The following is a 21,619-nucleotide window of genomic DNA, read 5'->3' on the forward strand; positions in this document are numbered from 1 at the left end:
TAGATGTTAAAGAACCTTGGCTACAGACTCAGCTTTTTTTTTTTGTTTTGTTTTTTTTTTTTTGTCGGGACAACTAGCAAGTGCAGCACTCAGACATTAAGTGAGTCCATTGTACTACACTTGGATTCCCTTTTAATTTTCTTTAAATCTACCCGATCTCCGAAGAAATCTGAGTAGATCTTGTGGTGCCAAGGAGCCAACATGGTCGCTTCTTAACACATCAGTGTCAAAGACCTCAAACCTGATTCGGGCGAAGGCGGGGCAGACACACAGGAAGTGGTACGCCGTCTCATCCTCCTCTTCACAAGCTGGGCAGAGTACACTGTTTGAGATGCCCAACCTCTCCATGTGCTTTGCCCACAGAAAGTGGCCCGTCATCAGTCCAACCAGCTGTCTGCACTCCCCTCTGCTTAATGACAGAAGGGTTTGCAACAGTCGATCGGACATGACAGGTAACATCAGTTTTGTCCATCTGCAGCCTCTCTCAGCCTGCCAGGCTCGCTTGTGGGTAGTAGTTACCCATTTGCTAACCGTGGCCGTGATGGCCGCAGAGGGGAGTGGCAAAGCGGGCTCTGGGCCAAAGAAGTTGGCTTCAGAGCCCATCTTAGCTAAGGAGTCAGAGGTCTCGTTACCCGCGATACCCACGTGTCCCGGGACCCATGTTAGCATCAGGCTATTATGTCTACCGACATAGTTCAGCCTGGATTTACAGGACTTCACTACCCCTGATGTGGTTTGAGGGCTGTCTAAGGCCATAAGCGCTGCTTGGCTGTCGCTGCAGACACATATAGATCTACCTCTCCATCGTTTTTCCACAACAAAGCTCATCGCTTCTTGAACTGCATACACCTCCGCTTGAAACACAGATGCATGCATTCCAAGAGCAAAGTGCAGTTTTGTCCCGCTGGATTCCACGTAGACCCCAGGGCCGGAGCCATGCTCGGTCCTGGAGCCATCCATAAAAATGCGAAAACAGTGTTTGCCGGGCTCATTTTCTGAGTCTCCCCACAACTGAGCCTCTGGTAGCACTACACTGTATCTCTTTTCAAGTACGACTCTTGATGGCATTGAGTCAAGGGGCATGGAGAGAATCGTTGGATCGATGTCCATGCCTTCTCTGTGTTCCAATGCCGGACAAGGGCCGTACCAGTTCCCCCTGTGTTTCTGTCGTGGCTCGGCCATTGGCGGCAACCGCAGGGCAGGGAGGTGTGCTGCTTTCAGCCACCGTCTTTCTCTGCTTGCCTCGAGAGCGAGACAACTTGGGAGTGTCTGTGCCCACCGTAGATTCGGTAGCTTCCGTGGGTGTCACTTCCGCTGACCGAGGTCGTTTGGAAGACACAGACGCAGAAGGGCCGGCAGAGCCACATGAGGATTTCTCCCGCATGAGCCTTGCCCGTCGCTTTCTTCTCTTCCTCCTTGCCGCGCTCTTCGATTTCCCTGCTTCTTTGGGAGGTCGTGCAGACACCGAAGAGACCTCACAACTCAGGCCCTCAGAAGCAGGGAAACGTTTTTCAGACTCTGAAGGAGAGGGGGTTGCTATCGCAATCTCCTCTCCAGGATGCGCTCTCACTCGTAGAGCTGAGAGACTTGGGTAATGGTTGGGGCCTCCAGAATCCATGCCCCTGCCGCCGAAGCGGGTGGATTGCCACTTGTGTGGATTCCACCTGGAGTAATACTACCATTGTTTTCCATTACCATTGGTTTTTTTCGGGACTCCTCCCTAGCCAGTTTGGTTCGCGGATGGCACCCTGATTCTATGCCAGCTTTGAGTCATCACACGAGCGTTGAACCCACCCCATCAGGGAAGGCCACTCTTGTGATGCCAGGGCTCCCTATCCACCACCTGGGACGCGCCCGATGGGAGATCAGGCAACTCCACACGGGCTTAGTTTACGGATAGTCATAAATAATCAGGAGCCTCGCATTCATGCAGACACTAGATAGAACTTAGAAGGAAGGGAAGCTTGAAATAGTGGAATATTTAATTTAAAGGCGTTTAAATAGGCGTTTATAAGGACTGCGTCGACCTCGCTCTTCAGTGATATGATCACAAACAACTAAGAAGACAAACACCTCCCCTGATACTTTAATCGCATTCATCTTTTAGTACTTTTTTAAGTATTTCTTGAGATTTACTTAAGCTTAAGAGAAGCTATTTATATTTCTATAAATATTAGTATTTTTTACAGACAGGTAAAATTTAAAAGGAGATGAAAAATAAAAAAAAAAAATAGAAAAAATATATTACTTTTTTTAGTAAAAACTGGAAATGACATAAATAACCCAAACAAACTTTCATTTTAAATTAAACATAAATGTATATGTGTATGTGTAGATAGTTGAAAACTAAAATTGAAAATTGAACAAACACTGATCGGCACTCTAAACACTCATATTTAATGCTGCGCTCATCTTGTTGTCAGTACCAATCAAAGTTTGTGTGCATGTATGTGTATGTTCATTGCATACATAAGCCGCACAATGGCAGCACATTTCTAGCTCGCAGAGTCCAACTATGTGCATGCCTATGATTTAGCAATGGCAGTCCAGGGCAAACTAAATTCATGAATATGCAAAATGTTTGAGGAAATTACGCTTGTGGTGCCAGCGATCTAATAGCATGCACGCGTACACGTATTGGATTTCGCCGAAAGCGCAGGATTCAGATCAGTACACCAGCAACACAATACACATTTGTGAACAGCGATGATTACAAACATTCATATAAACGAAAGTGTCACAAGCCATGCCATAGTCCGTGACTGTGGTTGGACACAAATGGGTAAGGCTGCAATTGAAATTGGAATGATAGCAGGTGTATACAGAAAAGGAGTAGTGTTTGGTAAATGAAAATCAATGCATGCCAAAAAAGTGCACTTTGGGAAATACACTGAAATCAGCTATTGCCGGAGATTAAAAAAGTTTCTGCATCGTCGCTTATGTAGCCAATTCAATTGAAGGCACTTTCAGCTTTTCGAAGAATTAGAAGAAATTTTCATCAATGCCATAAATTACTGAGCTAAAAATAAGCCTTAATGAAAATGTATTGAATGCATTTCAGACTTTAAGTTAACGATAGAAAAAAATTACACTATTCTTTTCGCGCCTTAAAAGTCAATTTCACATCTTATGTATAAAGTTCGTTTTACTTATTTACCGTTAAATTATAACACACTTTAAATACTCAGCTAATAAGCTATTCCTAACATTGAAACCCATTTTCACGTCTTTCCTTTTCTGATCTCGCCCTTTAAATTAACTTTAATATCTGAGTTGATAAACTATGACTAAGGCTAGTCATAATACACTTTTATTTTCTTAACTGGCCAATAAAATAAGTTTTCAGAAACTTATGAGTTTTCATAACAATTGCTTATTTTAAAATACCCTTTAACCCTTTCATTTTCTGATCTCACTGAGTCTGAGACCAGTTCTTACTTTAAAGTTAATATTTTTCGTTTGCTCAACTGCGTACAAAAATAAGTTTTCTTATCAAAATAACTAAAATCAATTTCTTTGTTCGATTGTTTTCATGTCTGGTAATGCCAAGAAATAAAGCCTGCTGTTCATTGTCTAGTAATTTTCACTTTACTTCATTTAATAGGCTATAAATGTGCATATAGCCCCGTAGGCTTTTAAGCAGCGAAAGTGAGTTTATAGACATATTGAGTTGACTCATAATGCTATTAATGTTTACTTGGTAAAACGGCTCTTAAAGTGATAAAATTAACAAAATAAATTGCTTACGAAAATATTTCTAGAAAAATCTAACAAACTATAGCACATTTTTCTGTAGTGCCTTAATAAATATAACGCAGGAACTAATTGAAAAGTGTTGACATTTTATATGTATCTTATTGATTTTAATACTTTTTTAATGAAAATATTAAAAAAAAAGAAGTTATTAAAAATCAATCAAATTGACTTACTTCAAGCAGTCCATTGCGTGAAACTCGAGATTTTGAGATTTTTAGCAACATTTGTTGATTTAGGTTTTTATTTGCTCAAAGCTTGAAAAATGTATTTATATGTTTTTGGAGGAGAATTAACTATAAAAATTTATTAAAAAAAAGAAGTTATTAAAAAATATTTTTTTTTTTTAAATGGAAATACTTTATTTGCAATCTATCTTAGAATACAGATATTCAGCAAAAGAGATCTTATTACCTAATGACAGCATAGAAAACTACATAGAAAACTATAGAATTTTTTCTTTTTACAATTCTTATGCATATTTTATGTTATTAGATTTAATTTTTACTCGAAAATTGTATAACTTACTTCATGTATACCTTATATTAAAATTTAATGGAGCATTTTAACAATTTCCTATTTAGCTCTTTTTTTTTTTTTGTTTTTTTATTATTATTATTAAATTGACAAATTTAAAGGAATGGCAAGTCTAAGACATGATTGCGCTTTAATTGTCTAATTTCATTGGTTGTGTCCAACAAGCAAATAGCATTTGTGTCTACATGATTTGACAATCGTTCAATGTATCTCTTAGAATATACTGAGATTTCTCTCTTAACAAATGGAATACCTAGATCCATGTGTATGGCTTCGTTTGTGATAAAGCAAGGTGCATTAACAAGTGTTCGTAAGGTCTTTGACTGGTAGCGTTGCAAAATCTTCACATTGGACTTACTAGCAGTTCCCCAAAGCTGTATACCGTAGGTCCATATAGGCTTCAATATAGCTTTATACAATCTAACCTTGTTTTCTAGACTAAGTTGAGATTTGCCACCAAGTAGCCAGTACATTCTTTTGGTTTTATTTTTAAGCTGTTGATGCTTAGCTTTGATATGATTTTTCCATGTGAGGCGTCGATCAAGATGCATTCCTAAGTACTTGACTGTGTCGCTAGTAGGAATTTGATGACCATTTAAATACACTGGAGGACATTGTTCTCTTCTTAGTGTAAATGTAACATGAATAGACTTTTCATGATTAATATTAATTTTCCATTTATTGAGCCAAGTTTCCAAAGTGTGTAAGTGATTTTGTAGCAGCGAGGAGGCCTCTGCTGGGGACTCACTAGATGTGATGAAGGCTGTATCATCAGCAAAAGTCGCCACTTCTACCTTTTCTGTTGTCGGCATGTCGTAAGTAAATATCGTATACAAGACTGGGCCTAAAACACTACCCTGAGGCACACCTGCGTTGATACTGTATATTTCAGATGACGCATCTTGGTGCTTTACATAAAAGTGCCTGCCGCTTAGATAAGATTTAAGCACTAAGTAAAAATGTGCTGGTAACAGTTTTTTAATTTTAAAGAGTAGTCCCATATGCCAAACTCTGTCGAATGCTTGTTGTACGTCAAGAAAGGTTGCAGAACAGTATTCTTTTCTTTCAATCGCATCTGTAATAACATTCACAATTCTATGGCATTGTTCTGGTGTGCCATGCCCAACTCTAAACTCAAACTGATGTTCAGGAATGATATTTTGATCCTCAATTACAGGTAAAATTCTTTTCAAAAATATTCTTTCGAATATCTTCGAGAATGTTATGAGCAAACTAATGGGGCGGTAGGACTTGACGTTATTTTCAGGTTTGTTTGGTTTTGGGACCATTACTACGACAGCACACTTCCACTGTGTGGGGTAATGATTTACATTCAAGATACCATTATATATTTGTGTGAGTAAGTTTATAGCATTTTGTGGTAAAGGCTTCACAACTCTACTATCAATACAGTCATATCCAGGACTTTTACAGTTATTCAGTCGGGAAACTTAAAAATATCAAGCAAAGAAATGGTCAGAACTCATCAAAAAGCTCCTGTACTATATGAAGGTACAGTACTTAACTCTCAAATTCTCGAAAAAGTGAATTAAAAAATTTTAAGAAATTAAAAAAAACTTGTTTACCCAAGTTTTATCATGAAAAAGCTAAGAATATAATTGCGTATGCATTTTACTTAAACGGGAAGACTATTTTTTAATAATAAAACAAAACAGAACATTTATTCACTTTTTTCATTGCAAAGAAATGTGAGAATCACCATTTTTGAATGAAATTTATCAGCTAAGATCAAATGCAGCTCCAATTCGAAAAGACCAAACAAAAAATGGGAATTTTTTATTCTAAGCATTTGAGTGGTAACTGTTAAGAAATTGCAATCAAATTCAATAACTTAAAAATGAGCCAACAGCTGTTAGTTTATGCTTAAATATTCCATGCTTCATAACTTGCAACCCTAACAATTTGTTATCTCAGTTCAGTTCATAAAAAAATATGCAGATAACTCATAAATTGTATGTCCGAACATAGCCATTGCCAAATACTTGCATGCATTTCAGAGTAATAGCAGCAACGTAAAGTGCGTCAAACCTGTCAAATAATTCAATAAAAATCATTTTTTGTAACATTGATAGTAAAAATATATATCATGATGTTTTCACTCATACATACAAGCAGTTACGTTTATGCCACAAAGTGAATGCTCCTGCATTTGTTTTCCTTCTCCTTTGCTTTTGCATTGGATGTTACCAAACGAACATGGATGTATGCGTGCCTTACGAAGTCAATGGAATTGTGTGTGGTGATGCAGCAGTATATATTTACTATTTGTAGCTTTTAAATTGCCACTTATACGAAAATTGGTACTGCATCACTAGCGCTTAAAAGTATGCAATGATATGCAATGTGAAATCACCTAAAAGGGGATAACAGTTGAGCAATAATCAGGGTGAATCATTGGTACATATTAAAAACTGAATATATAGGGTGGGCCATGTAAAATTTGCTTTTTGAATCGGGTATAAAAAAGAAACTAAAGAATATATTTTCAAACTTTTTTTTTATTTTGAAGATAGAACATTGTCATTTATGAATAAAAAATAACATCATTCAAAGGACTGCCACGACTGGCTTTACAGTAGGCCATTCGATCAACCCAATTTTTAGGCACATTTTCGATTGTTTGGGCTCCAATTTCATGAATGGCGACTTCGATTTCGTGTTTTAAAGCATCAATCGTATCTGGATGGTGCGCATAGCATTTGCCCTTAACGGCTCCCCACAAAAAATAGTCCAACGGGCTTAAATCACAGCTCCGAGGCGGCCAATTGATATCGGAATTCAAAAACGGTAGCCAAAAGTTCGAGTGTAACTTTGGCAGTGTGACAAGTTGCACCGTCCTGTTGAAACCAAATGTCGTCCATGTCATCCTCTTCAATTTTCGGAAACAAAAACTCGTTGAGCATGTCACGGTAACGCTCACCATTTACTATAACGGCGGAGGAAGAAGAAGACTCACCTCTTTGGGAATAGGTTTTCAATATTTCCCAATTTTATTCAAGCGTATAGCGTCCCATTTCGTAAATGTTAAACCTTTAAGTAAATTATGAACACATTTGACATGTAATTTGTGTTACCATTCTCAAAAAAATAGGTGGTTCAAAAAGTAAACGCTATATGGCCCACCCTGTATTTAGTGATACTAGAAGTCATGTGCACTATTTAATTGAATCTGAGTGCTAAATTATCGAAATGCTCCCAGCAGTTATTTTATCTGAATTTCCATAAAACTCTCAACTCTCTCTTTACTGATGATTCAATTTCTTCCGAATGCAATTAATAATAATAATTTTGGAATTTTATTTTTTAAATATATTTATTTAATACGCTTACCTTTTCTTTTTGCTACCCTTACAGCGTGGTAACCTCCGTTTCGGTAATACTCAATGGTGATGAGCCAGAATTCACTGATGCCCTTGGCCACAAAGTGCCGAAGCCGCAGCCATCTCTTCAAGTAGCCAGCCCCATCGATCTTCTCAACCCTGATCGCTATGAATTCTACACATTCGATGAGAATGGTGAGCTGGTGAAACGCCTAATGACAATGGAAGAAATACAGAGTATTGTGGCAAACGGAGATGGTGAAAACTCATCCATTATACAGCATGTGCCCATAGATGATCGTGAACCGGAAAAGAATGTCCAAGACATAGTTGATAGTGTGCAGAATGTTTTGAATAAGGAAGTGGAATCGAACAAGAATATATCTAAAGATGCATTGCCTATTTTGGATACACCCGATGTGTCCTCATCGTGGTCAATGATTTTACCGGCGATTTTTGGTAATGGCGGCGGCAGTGATATTTTCCCACAACAGAAACCCCAACAAATCGTCATGACACCAGACTCAGAACTGCTTGAGACCTCAACGAGTGTAGTGTCCAACACGCATGTGACGAAACGTCCGAAGCCGAACAAACGTAAGCCAGGTCAAAAACGTAAGCCAACTACACCGGCGCCCACCACTACATCCACAGCAATCACACCACAAGTTGTGCAAGAGGAATTAGATCCTCATGACTCTGTCTATACCGGAATGCAACAGTATCAAAATGTGGCTGCAAATATGCAACACTTTGACGGCTTCTCGCAGCTTCAAATGCAACCTATCTATCACAAGCTACCCGAATATACACAAATGGACACCACCACACGACGTGTTTTCGTCAACAATCAAGAAATAATACAAAGTGTAGCTACAATACGTCCCATAGTGGCAGAAGATAAGGTCGAATTGGATGAAAGCTATGGCAAGAGACCACCTGTGGTCGTGCACAAGCGTCCAGTGGCACCGCATCGTCATAAGACGCCGAACGGCGGTGATGGTTCAAGTACGACCAAGAAGCCAGCAGGTGCGCACAATAAGCAGAAGATAAAGAAGAAGCCGTCTACAACGACAACAACAACAACAACACCGGTACCGACCACCACCTCAACTACGACAACAACCACGACACCTGAGCCGACCACCACAACATCTACCACTACAACAACTACAACTACCACAACAACTACAACTACACCAGCACCTACCACAACAACAACCACTACAACTACACCAGCGCCCACAACTACGACACCTGCACCCACTACAACAACCACGACCACACAGAAGCCAACCGCACCTAAAAAGAAAAAGAAGAAGCCGACACGTCAGCCTGCACCAGGCACTGGCAAACCACATCCAGCTGGTGAGAAACGTAAACCAGCTACTGGCAAGCCACGCCCTACTAGTGTTACCCAGCACAACGCACACAAGCACCAACAAGCCGGCAATGGAGAGCATACTGGCGACAAGCATCATCCAGCCGCCGACGTGCCCGAGCCCGCACCCACGACCATCGAGCCAACGATCAGTAAACACAATAACACGCTGAGCCACAAACCGAATAGAACGCGTCCACGTCCACACAAAAAACCAATTCCCTCAACTACTACCACTACAACCACCACACCAGTACCAACAACAACCACAACTTCAACTACTACTACAACAACTACGACTACTCCAGCGCCCACTACCACTACAACGACTACAACAACAGAAGCACCTACCACCACTACAAGTACAGAAAATACATTGGTCGTAGAACATTTCCCAGGTTATCATCCAATACACGTCAAACCTTCACATGCCAATAAGCGTCCTGGTGTATCCGTTTATCCAGTGCCCGACTACAAACCCGAAACGCTTGAAGCGCAAGAGGCCGCTGTTGAGTCTGACACTGCTGATTATGGGCAATTCAAGCGCAAACCTTTACCATCACTTGCACAAATTCAGCAGCAGCACCACAAACCGGCTGACAAACCAATATTATTAGAAGATCAAAATACAATGTCTTCATTCGATCAAATTATGGAGTCTCTTAAAGAGGAGCTGACGCAAAAGACGGAAACAGATATAAATGAGTCAAGCGCTTCCGAATCGCGACCTGTGACGGACATACCTTTGGAGGCACCAATAACTGAAGCACCATTATTCGCGTCCGCCGATAGTAGCTCAGTCCCACATTCAGGCGCAAACGTAGAGCAAGCAGAAAACATAACAATACACCCGCAATTCGCCAATACAATGAGGCCACTAACCGTGGTGGCAACAGCTGAAGAGGCAACGAAGAAAACTACTACACAGGCTATATTAGATCAAGATGCAAGTCAAGAGCAGATCGAACAGGAGATATCAGATAGCACAAATATTTCAGAGTATTCAATCGAAGAAAAAGAACCTGTTGAAAGTGAACCAGGTACAGTGGGCAATCTTGAAAACCAGGAAACTGATAAGAATGGTGGAGATTTGTCACATGTAGTTAAATTTGAACCACTTTACGCTGATGTTCAGGAACCAATTGTTACGGAAGTAACAACAGTTTCGTCCCTCGTTGAAGATGACACAACTGTAGTGGAAGTGATCGATGAAGTGGACGTGCAAACGGTACATTCTAGTACGCCATTGGCAGGAGGCAGTAGCACTGAATACCACGCACCACCAATAATGCATTCGCCAGTTACACAGAAGGTTGCGGGTATGATTGCAGAAGATAGTTTATCTACAGAACCGCCGCCACAGGTAGCGGATCTAAAGCCACACTTGAACATGGATGTACTTAAACCGATGGATCAAATAAACATGTCTGACTTCCAAACGCAGGCGGCCACAGTGGCTTCGACGCTGGTGGATGGCACAAACACAGTTGCTTCCGATCCACTTATGAACACCAATGAAACGCGCAGTGAAATTGATTTTCTGATGTCCGATGTTATACAACAAATGACTGGGCAAAAAATTGATTCAGATCGGCCTGATCCCATAGAAGATGGCAACCGATTAACGAACTTTGCGCAATTAAACTCATCCTTCTTGCTAAAACCATCTCAGTCAGCGATGGAACAAAGTAATGTAGACGACAGTTTACCGGTTTATGGAGGCATAACAATTACTAGTAGTGCAACAATTCCATCCCCTGCTAAAGTGTCTGCGGAAGTGGCCAGTGTAAAACCGATGTTGGTACCAACAACAGAACCACTCAGCCAAGCAGAATATGAACAGACAACTGAGATCGACACTACAACAGAATATACTGAGACATATACTTCACAAGAAGATGTTAAAATAGAGGCGGAGAAAACGGATGACAAACTAGATAGTACAGAAAACCTCGAGAAGGAACACAAGGCTGAACTATCAATGGAAAACACAGAAAAAGAGGAGACTGAGCATACGCCTGAAATACAACAAGAAATACTCGATAAGAATGAAGCGAAATATAGTGACCAAACACAACTCGATGCTTCCGAGAAATACGAAGTAGAACATAACGTCCCAACACAAGCGAACAGTATCGAAAAGGAAGAAATGGGACATAACACGCAAAAGCAAGACATAGTGGAACATAAAACTGAGCTTCAACCGGAGAGTTCCGAAAAATACAAAGTGGTAGATAAGCCTTTAATACAAATTGTTAGTCCAGAAGAAGACAAAGTTGTGGCGCCTATATCGGAAGGAGTTGCGCAAGAAACCACTACAGTGGAAGTTCTAATACCGTCTTTGTCACATATTTATGAATCACAACAACAAGAATTCGAAGATAAAGAAGCCTTATATAGTGCAGAGAAGGGAAAAGAGCCTACCCAATCCGACGTAACTCAAACACAACAAAGTAATATATCTTCGGAGCCACTTAATGAATCAGAGACTATTTTAATGGAAGAACAGATGAGTGCCGAAGGAAGTAAGGAAGAGAAGAAAGAAGAAATGACAAGTGCCGAAGTGATTATTACGGAAATAGAGAAGACGAATGAAACAGAAATGGAAAAGCCTAGCAAACAGAACGGTAGCGGGGAAAACCCTACGCAAGCGGAATTTGCTGAAACGACGGAAGAGTTTACTGTACAAACTGAGACCAATTTAATGGATGAAGTAACAGAAAAATTTATGACTGAGAAGGAAGAACCCAGTGAGGAACACAGCTCGGCTGAGGCACTTGAAGAAACGACTAGTGAAGTGGGGGTAGATAATAAACTCGAAATGCAGGCAATGCAATCTACAGAGGTGCCCAATGAAACTAAAGAAACACAGACAAGTCATTCAAAGGAAGAAGTAGAGGAGCAAGCCAATCTTCAAAACGAAAGTACTGAAGAAGATGCCAGTGAGTCGAATAAAAGTGACACAGTAGAGGCTGTTAGTCTTGCAAGTGAAAATAATTTCAGCGAAAAAGATGACAGTGAAAAAGGGCCGACCGAAAGTTTCACAAATGAAACCACTAAAACAGACTCAGAAGATACTAATGAAAAAGAAAGCAAAGAGAAAGAGTCCTTAGAAAAGGATCAAACCAGCGATCACATTGTCACAATCACTGCGGATATTAACGATATTGTTGCTGAGGAAACCAATTATTCTGTAACAAAACCAGATTCCACGGAATCATACGACAGTTCAACAGAAAAAGAAACTACTGCTATGGAAGAAGATAATGTGACGAATGCTGCAAATTTGCAACTTCAATACACCAACGTACCAACAACAGAAAAGTACGTAACAACTGAAGAAGAAGAAGGAAGCAGTGAAGCAATTGAAATTGAAGTGACAACAAACCAGTCAGTCGATCAAAGTATTACATCTGAAAAGGTTACGTCAGCAGATGAGAATGAAGATGCAGAACCAGAAACTGCTACAGATGTTACCATTATGATTTCAGATGAGATAGATAGTACGGAATCTGATGAAGATCCTTATATTAAACTTGGGGAGTCTACCACAAAATACACTGAAAAGCCAATTAAGGAAGATGATAATGGTATGGATGCAGAAGAAGACTCATCAAGTGCTGAAGAAACCGACATTGAGGTTACATCGCCAACTTTACCACAGGTAATACAGTTAGCTGTGTCGGAGCCGCCAAAGGCTGCCGAAGTGGCACCACCAAAATTAGCTGACGCAGAGAGCGAAAAAGCGGTGGAAGTCATTACAACCAAACCAGAAATTGACATAAATACATCCCAGGAGGCGGAATTGCCTGAAACCACTGAACATATACCAATCGAACAAACAAGCAAACCTATTCAAACATCTGTTACACAACAACGCCCGCAAATATCACAACTCAACTACAACTACCGTCCTGATCCACAAAATCCGCTGGATGCAGGCGACCAAACCACTTATATCATACCGAGATTCCCCACAATTCCAGTTCTCGCTGCATTATCAACACCCATGGGAGGTGTGGCTTCTTCCACATCCACCAGTTCCACCACTTCGACTTCCACTACTACTACAACTACAACTTCTACCCCCAAACCCACACCCACAACCACAACCACAAAGCGCGTACACACGCTGAAACCCGTCTCGTACTATAATAAACAATCAGGCATAAATGCGGCAAAACCAGCCGAACCCACGAAAATTATACCCTACGCAGCCAGTACTACCCAGCAGCGTCCTATGCAGCGACCAGCACAACTGAACAACTTGATGGCCACCTCTACGCAGGCAACCCGACCACCAGTTAAAATGGAACCCAGTCCTTCAAACTCGAAGGGACTCGAAGCATCTATAACCAACTTAGACGAAGATCTGCAATCCTTTGTCAAACTCTGCAATGAATTGGCATTTAGTTATTGGAAGTCCATTACATCGGAAAAGATTAGTTCTGCACGCAGTTTGGTGGTATCACCATTTGCGCTAACCTCGATGCTTTCAATGGTTTTCCTGGGTGCACGTGGCAGCACATCTGGCGAAATGAATGAAGTACTCAAATTGGATGACATGGTCACCTTCAATCCACATTTAGTTTTCAGAAATATTACCGATTCAGTAGAACATGCCACTGATAGCGACATTGCGACAACAGCATTCGTGCGCGAGATATTCAGCGATCGCGCAAATGGCAAAATACTGCAATTCTTCAAGGAGAAGACCCAACAATTCTATTCGGGCCATGTAGAGGAAGTGAATTTCCATGTGGTAAACGATGTAATACGTCGCCGTACAAATTTGCTCGTTAAACGCCATACAATGGGCAAAGTGTTGGAATATTTACGCACAAATAGTCTTTGGGTTAACGGACCGCTGGCGACCATTTCTGCTAATCTTTTCCAAACAGACTGCAAACGCGGCTCTACACAATTGACGGATGGCGAAATGTTCTTCCAAGTGCATCCATCGGTGCGGCAACGTCGTCTAATACCTATTCCTGCTGTTTTGTACAAGAGCGGTTTCACCGCTGGCTATGAGCCCAATTTGGATTCAACAATTGTAGCATTCGGCAGCATTCAAGATACCGTAAGCATAGTTTATGTTATGCCCGGCCATCAGAGCACACTTTCGCCAGCAGAGAGTTTGGAGCGGCTTGAGCGAGAGCTTGTGGAACAGGCCTTTAGCAAGAATGCTTGGAGTAAAATACTCACTTCGTTGATGGACCGTCCAGGCATGGAGGTGCAACTGCCACGTTTCTCGCATAGATCTTTCGTAAATGCTTCACTAGGCTTACAGAAAATGGGGCTGAAAGGACTTTTTAAGTCAGATTACGCCGACTTGCGTGGCCTTACTGGCTCTTCCAATCGTGACATTTATCTCTCCGATGTCATACAAATCAATACCTTCAGCACTTGTGGTGAGGAGAAGATTGCTGATCATCATCACGTGGAAATGTATCCAGCACCACCGCTGCGTAAACGAAACAAAGACCTCGGAGCTAATGACGATGGTGCCTACGATTCATCCGAGGCTGTTATCGATTTTGGCTCGCTGGTACATGACTCTGCGCTGGGACGTGGATTCTATGACGATCTACTAGATCCCAAATATCTTGAGCTGCCACTTTCGTTGCGACCACGACAAGCACGTGTACCCGATGCGCCACGACTACGTTTCGACAAACCATTCCTGTATTTTGTGCGCCACAACCCAACCGGTATTATACTCTTCATGGGACGATTCAACCCACGACTACTGCCATGAAGGATTTATGCTGATAGCAGCCATTCGTCAAGCTGTAGGCGCATGCGCGAATTTTTACGACTCAGAAGACTAAAAGAACGTTAAAAGAAAAAAAAAACCAAATTGAAAATGCTATGCAATTAATTTTATTTTATGGCATTTCAATATGATTCGTATGAAAATTTTAATGCCCGCGTGTCTGGTAACGTCATATTCGCATTTTGTTTGCCTATATGCGAAGATAAGCCAAACTAACATTTTTGTTTAGCGAATATTTTCGTAAGTTGAACGAATTTTTAGTGAATTTTTTTTTTTTTTTTTAATATTTCGAATATTTTATTTTATTTTGAACAGTTAGCATTTAGATTCAAATAAATTATATTTAATTCGAATGTAGTACCGCACGACGAAGGTACCGTTGGCGAGAATTGTTTTTGTTGTGCCTTAATCACGAATCACCCACACCCGCAACCGCTCCCGCAACAGCATCCACACTACTTGTACACGTGCACACATACACACACCCACACACGAGTGATGGTTTTTGTGCACGGGTCATTTGGATTCGAGATTGATGCGCTACATGCAACTTGAGATATTTGTACGCTATGCTAAATATTACTTTTAGGTTACGAAATATAATAATTTTTCTATGCACTTACTGTTAACATAAACTCTGTTTTTTTGTTTTTATTTTTACTTCTGCATTTTATTATTTTTATAGTATTTGTATTATCGAAACCCACACACTAAACTAACTACTTTCATTTCATTAACTCAAACTTATTGCATGAATTACAAAAATGCGAACACATAAAAATATTTTATTATTTACAAAACGATGAAGTACGAAATAATGGTTTCTGTTTCGCTGATATACGTAGTAAAAGTTATAGCATATACATACATACATATATACACACGCATATGTATATACATACATTTAAGAGGCATATTTGAGAGTGTTTGTCCATAAGTAATCATATAGTTATTTAAATACGAAATTAAATGTACGTCGTTAAAAGAAGTTACAAATAAACAACAAATATTATTTAAAATAATTATGGAAGGTTTAATTATTTTTGTAAAGCGTTTTTTTATTTTTTATTTAGGGAGGTTGAATTAGTTTTAAAGGTGGCACACAGATGGCGCTATTTATCACTTTATCGCGTTGGCAATACTGAATATATATTCATGACAAAGCCTCATCCCTAGGCTTTGTTTATCAGTATCTGTCATTTCGCTGAAGTATAAACAACGCAGTGTTTTCGTGCTCCGAGTATGCCAACTTTCGTGCCGTCGAAACGCAATTTGCGGGAAGCTTTGCTTTTCTGCTTCAATTTGAAAAAAAATACAGCCCAAGCCCGTGAATTGCTGCAGGAGGCCTACCCAGACCATACTCCGTCGATTTCAACATGTGAGTACTGGTTTCGACGATTCAAAAGTGGTGATTTTCACACCGAAGACAAGGAGCGTCTTGGCCAGCCCAAAAAGTTCAAGGACGCGGAATTGGGGGAATTGGTAAACGAGGACTCGTGCCAAACCCAAGAAGAGCTTGCTGAATCATTGGGGGTTGATAAATCAACCGTTTGCAAGCGTCTAAAAGCGATGGGAATGATCCAAAAGCAAGGACATTGGGTCCCGTACGAGTTGAAGCTGCGCGACGTCGAACGGCGATTTTTTACGTGCGAATTGCTGATCGAGCGACAAAATCGGAAGGGTTTTTTGCATCGGGTGGGGACTGGCGACGAAAAATGGATCCACTACGATAACCCAAAACGCAAAAAATCATGGGATTTGCCCGGCCACGCATCAACGTCGACGGCCAAGCAGAATATTCACGGCAAGAAAATCATGCTCTGCATTTGGTGGGATCAGGTCGGCGTCGTATATTTTGAGCTGCTCCAACCGGGCGAAACAATCACGGGGGATCGTTACCGACTGCAATTGATGCGTTTAAGCCGGGCATTGAAAGAAAAACGGCCGGAAACGGTAAAAAGGCACGACAAGGTTATTTTGCAACATGACAACGCTCGGCCGCATGTTGCTCAACCTGTCAAAAAATACCTTGGAGCGTTTGACTGGGAAGTGTTACCCCACCCGCCGTATAGTCCAGACATAGCTCCCTCCGATTATCATTTGTTCCGGCATATGAGTCTCGATTTGGCGGACCAGCGGTTCTCCTCGTACGAGGCTACCAAAATATGGGTTGAGTCATGGATAGCCAAGCAGCGGCCAGAATTTTGGAGAAACGGCATCCGGAAATTGCCCGAAAGATGGGCGAAAGTTGTAGCTAGCGATGGCCAATACTTCGAATAAAATATTTTGTACCGTTTTTTCACAATAAAGCCCCAAATCTTCGAAAAAAAAACCTTTAAAACTAATTCAACCTCCAATTTTTTTTTTTTTTTTCATAGGCGTTGTGGTAGCCTCAAGTGACCTTCTGAAACTAGGCTGAGTCCGCGAAACATGTGTGGTGAACGGCCCCTAAAACGTTTCCGTCGTAGTAGTCGCAATAGGGATTGTCGTCGCGGTTAAACCTCTATAAATATGCTTTGAATCATCCATGACCACTCAAAAACTGGGTTAGGTAGAAATCCACTTCTCCATGTGGCCTCCCAGCCAAAGCTTTAGAATGTATTTGTGCGTCCAACGCTCTCTTGCAGAGTTATCCCACCTTGTTTTCCACTCATCGATGCAATTCTCTCGTAACGCCCCACTAGTAGATGAGCTTATAGGCGTCTGTGTTCTCACTATTTGGGCAGCTTCTAATGCTAATATGTCCAGCGGGTACATGCCAGATATTACTAAGGCTGCATCTTCGGACACCGGTAGGTAGACTGTAGACCTCGAAAGCATGATTCGTTTTATTCATCCAAATTGGTGCACCATACAAGCTTTTCATGACATTAGCCAGAAATTGACGCCGATTTTGTTTTGATCCTCGTACATTTAACATCGTATTCGAATGTGCTTTGAAAGACAGCTTTTTATATATCATTATTCCCAAGTATTTGATTGCGGGAACGGTCGATATGTTGAAGTCTCCGAATCTAAAAGAGGCTTCTGGTTCATAAAAAATATCTGCCATTTGAAGTCGGCTTAGAAGTGTAGGCGCCTCCGTTTGGGAAACAGCAACAAAACGCACACCACAAATTGGAGGAGGAGCAGGGCCGAACATCCAAGAAGGGTATACGCGCTAATTATATATATAAGTATATAAACCGTGGAAATATGGAGCTTAAAATCAAAGTCGTACTCTTCATAATTAGTATGGCAATGCACTTGCATAATATTCTTGCTTTATAGTTGTCTTCCTTTACATGAAGCTTATCCGCCTTTGTTTATGGAAATGGCATGTACACGGATGAGTCTATTAAAATACCAAACCATTAATGTCAATCTCATGTGAAAGCACTTTAACTTCACTTCTTTGAACTCTTTTTCAATTTAAATTGTGGTTTCGAAAAAATTGTACGCTGTAGGGTGGGTCCTATAAAAGAGATTTGCCTTTTGGTTTGCAATTTTCCAGATTATAAATAGCAATCAGAAACAAAAACAAAAACTGAACATCATAGCAAAAGCTTACACGACCCATAAACATTCTCCCGGCCGTATGGCACGTGTTGCAACTTCACACGCCATATGAGTGAATATTTATGTATTTGCATACATAAAAACAGCCGGGTAAAGTGGCAATAATAAAAATTGCTTCTTAAATGTTATTTGAGGCTCAACGAATGGTGAGTGATCCTTCTTTTTTTCTTCTTTGTTATTTGGCTTGCCCCAAATATCCATTTTGCTGGATACATTTTGTACACATTTGCCGCTGTTAGCGGTTTTTATTGGTGCAATCTGTTGCTGGCAGCTATGTACCCTGCATATTGTGGTTTTGCACTTGTTGGCCATGTATGCCCTACTTTTTGTGTTTTTTCGTTTTTAACTAACCACAGACTCAACGCAAAGGTATAGAGATGTATAAGTACTGGGTTATTTTCGTGTGTTGCGGAAATTAGCATTTCAAATTAAATGCTAAAACATATTCTTAGGCGTAAAAACCTGTATCTAGCTCAACAAGCAACGCACACTGAAGCGAAAACAAAGAGTTTGTTTTGTAATGCGTGTGTATGTGCGCGAATGTATGTGTAACGTTTTTTTCATTTTTTCGAGTTTTTTTTTTCTGGATTTAGTTTAGAGGTGGCACGAAGCATTCTAAGAAAAAAATTGTGCGTTTTGCCTTTAAAATCACCAAAATAAAGTTTCACAAGCTCGTTCCGTAGAACTCGCTCCAGGTGTAACCCCACAGAGAGGGAATATTCTAGGTTGTTAAATAAGTTTTGCGGTTCGACAAGAAAAATATAATTTTATGTTTCAAAATACACTTCATTATTCAGTATAGTCCCCCTGATCATCAATACACTTGTTCCAAGGAGATTCCAATTTATGAATTCCATCCCTGAAAGGAGAATCTGGAAGGGCCGCAAAATACGCTTCCACAAGAGTTAAGACCTCATCATTTGATGAAAACCCCTTTCCACGCATACTGTTTTTTATGTCAGGAATCAGATGAAAGTCGCTAGGGGCCAAATCTGGTGAATGATTTCAAGCTTTAATTCATGATTTTAGCCATTGTCAAAATGCTCAAAAACTGACACTAACACCTGCTTGGAGCATTTCTGAACACGAACTCTTTTCGGAGCCGCAGAACTAGGTTCACACCACTCTTTAGCCTCTTCTTTCGATTTATTGTAGAATCGGGTTGATAGACCCAAATCTCATCCATAGTGTTGAATCCACGCACCAAACGCCCTTTGCCCTTTCGAAAACATTCTAAATGTGGCGGTGAAAGTCCATTCGAATGTGTTTTTGTTTCATTGTTAGCGAATGAGCATCCGTTGTCCACATAGCTTTCTGAAACCCAAAACTTCAGTCAAATATTACTTAGACTGTCCAATGAGATGTCTAGGACTTCCACTAAATCTTTTTCAGTCACATAACGTTTTTCCAATATTGTTGCTGTTTTGGACGTCCTTAAATTTAATTTAAATTCAGCAACCCATCTTTGAACTGTACTAATTGATGGCGAAAAGTCTTGATACACTTTCAACATTCGTTCATAAATTTCCGTTACTTTGAAACCTTCTAAAAATAAAAATTCAATCACCGCACGATACTTGAAATAGAAACAGTTTTTATGATTTTATTGGGTATGGGTGGGGCTGCCAGACGTCCAGGACATGTCCCGGTTTTAGGCCATTTGTTTCGGTGTCCCGTTCCAACCCTAAAATGTCCCAGTTTTCGTTTAGGTGCCCCGGTTTTTAAATCTAATCGATTGTAAAGAGCTATGAAATCTATCAACTATTTGGATTGCTGGAACCTGTCTAAATAAAAGTACCAACTACCGGCTTTAATTGTGAAATTCTAGCATCGCTTCTTTTTTTGAGAAAAAAACACCAAAAAAAAGGGGCAACTGTTCTCCGCCGCTGAGCTAACAAATGCATTTAAGATTATTAATCACCATCAGTCCTTCAGCTCAATAGATTCGCTACAAAACTAAATGGGCTCATGCATCGTGGTTCGGAAATAGCAGCAAAGCAATCAGTTTGCAGGGCCAAGCCCACAGCTTCAATCAAATGTTTTGGCTTCGCATTCAGTTGCAAACTTTGTAGATATTTTAACATACATATATACTATTTATGTACGGCCGCCGTAGCCGAATGGGTTGGTGCGTGATTACTATTCGGAATTCACAGAGAGAACGCTGGTTCGAATCTCGGTGAAACCAAAATTAAAAAAAACATGTTTCTAATAGGGGTCGCCCCTCGGCAGGCAATGGCAAACCTACGAGTGTATTTCTGCCATGAAAAAGCTCCTCATAAAAATATCTGCCGTTCGGAGTCGGCTTGAAACTGTAGATTCCTCCATTTGTGGAACAACATCACGACGCACACCACAAATAGGATGAGGAGCTTGGGTGTACCAAAAAGGATGTACCCGCCAATTATATATATATACTGTGTATATTTCTTGAATTTTCAAAGTGTCCCGGTTTTGCCCCGGGGGGGCCTGGCAGCCCTAGGTATGGGAATAAGTTTCCGTCCTTTCTTAGCCAAAGTTTGGAATTATTCAATTAATAATACGTGGTATTATGTGCCATTGAAGCTACAACTTCACTCCATCTTTCAAGCAGCATACAAATTCCTCTGACGAAAAGTTTGAGTTCTTTTAACCTGATCCATCCATAGATCGGGACAGATGGTAATCGGAAGGTGCAATGTCTGGGATAAGCTTTGAGGCACGAATATTTTGTTCGCTGTTGATGGACCTGGGTCACCTGGCTGGCTCAAACTTTTTCTACGCTTAGGCTTATCATATCACTTCAATTTTCTATCGCCAGTGACGATGCGGTGCAGAAAGCCTTTTCTTTTATGCTGTTCAAGAAGCATCTCACACGTCACCAAATGTCTCTCGATACACCTCTTCTTCAATTAACTACCTGCTCTCTGGAATATTCCCATCGCGTGCAAACGTTCACCGATAGTGCATCTGTCAACATACAACTTTTTAGACATATCACCAAGGGTTCGACAAGCGTCTCCATTCAATAATTGTTGTATTTGAGTATCTTCGATTTTTTCGGTGCTCCTTCGCGATTTTTATCACTCACGTCGAAATTGCCATTTTGGTAGTGCCGAAAACACTCTTCACAAGTTGAGTTGATGGAGCGTAATTACCGTAAATATTCATCAATATACGACACGTTTTTGCTACACTTTTCTTTAAAAGGTAATAGTGCAGCATGACTTCCCGCAATTGCTGTTTTTTCGGGACGAAAGTAGACAATTTTGACGTCCGATAAAAGGGGATATT

General features: G+C 40.6%; 1 protein-coding gene across 2 annotated transcripts in view; it reads left to right on the top strand.

Moving 5' to 3' along the window:
• LOC128866435 (mucin-2) overlaps positions 1-15,783 on the top strand; it is a 189,991-nt gene extending 174,208 nt beyond the window's left edge. For both annotated transcript variants that reach the window (XM_054107155.1, XM_054107156.1), the window contains one exon: positions 7,666-15,783. In XM_054107155.1, the coding sequence (XP_053963130.1) occupies positions 7,666-14,770 (7,105 nt within the window). In that variant the 3' untranslated portion in view covers positions 14,771-15,783. The remainder of the gene's footprint in view (positions 1-7,665) is intronic.
• The last annotated feature ends 5,836 nt before the right edge of the window (positions 15,784-21,619 follow it).

Source organism: Anastrepha ludens, chromosome 6 (assembly GCF_028408465.1).
Source record: "Anastrepha ludens isolate Willacy chromosome 6, idAnaLude1.1, whole genome shotgun sequence".
In the NCBI taxonomy this organism is placed as follows: Eukaryota; Metazoa; Arthropoda; class Insecta; order Diptera; family Tephritidae; genus Anastrepha; species Anastrepha ludens.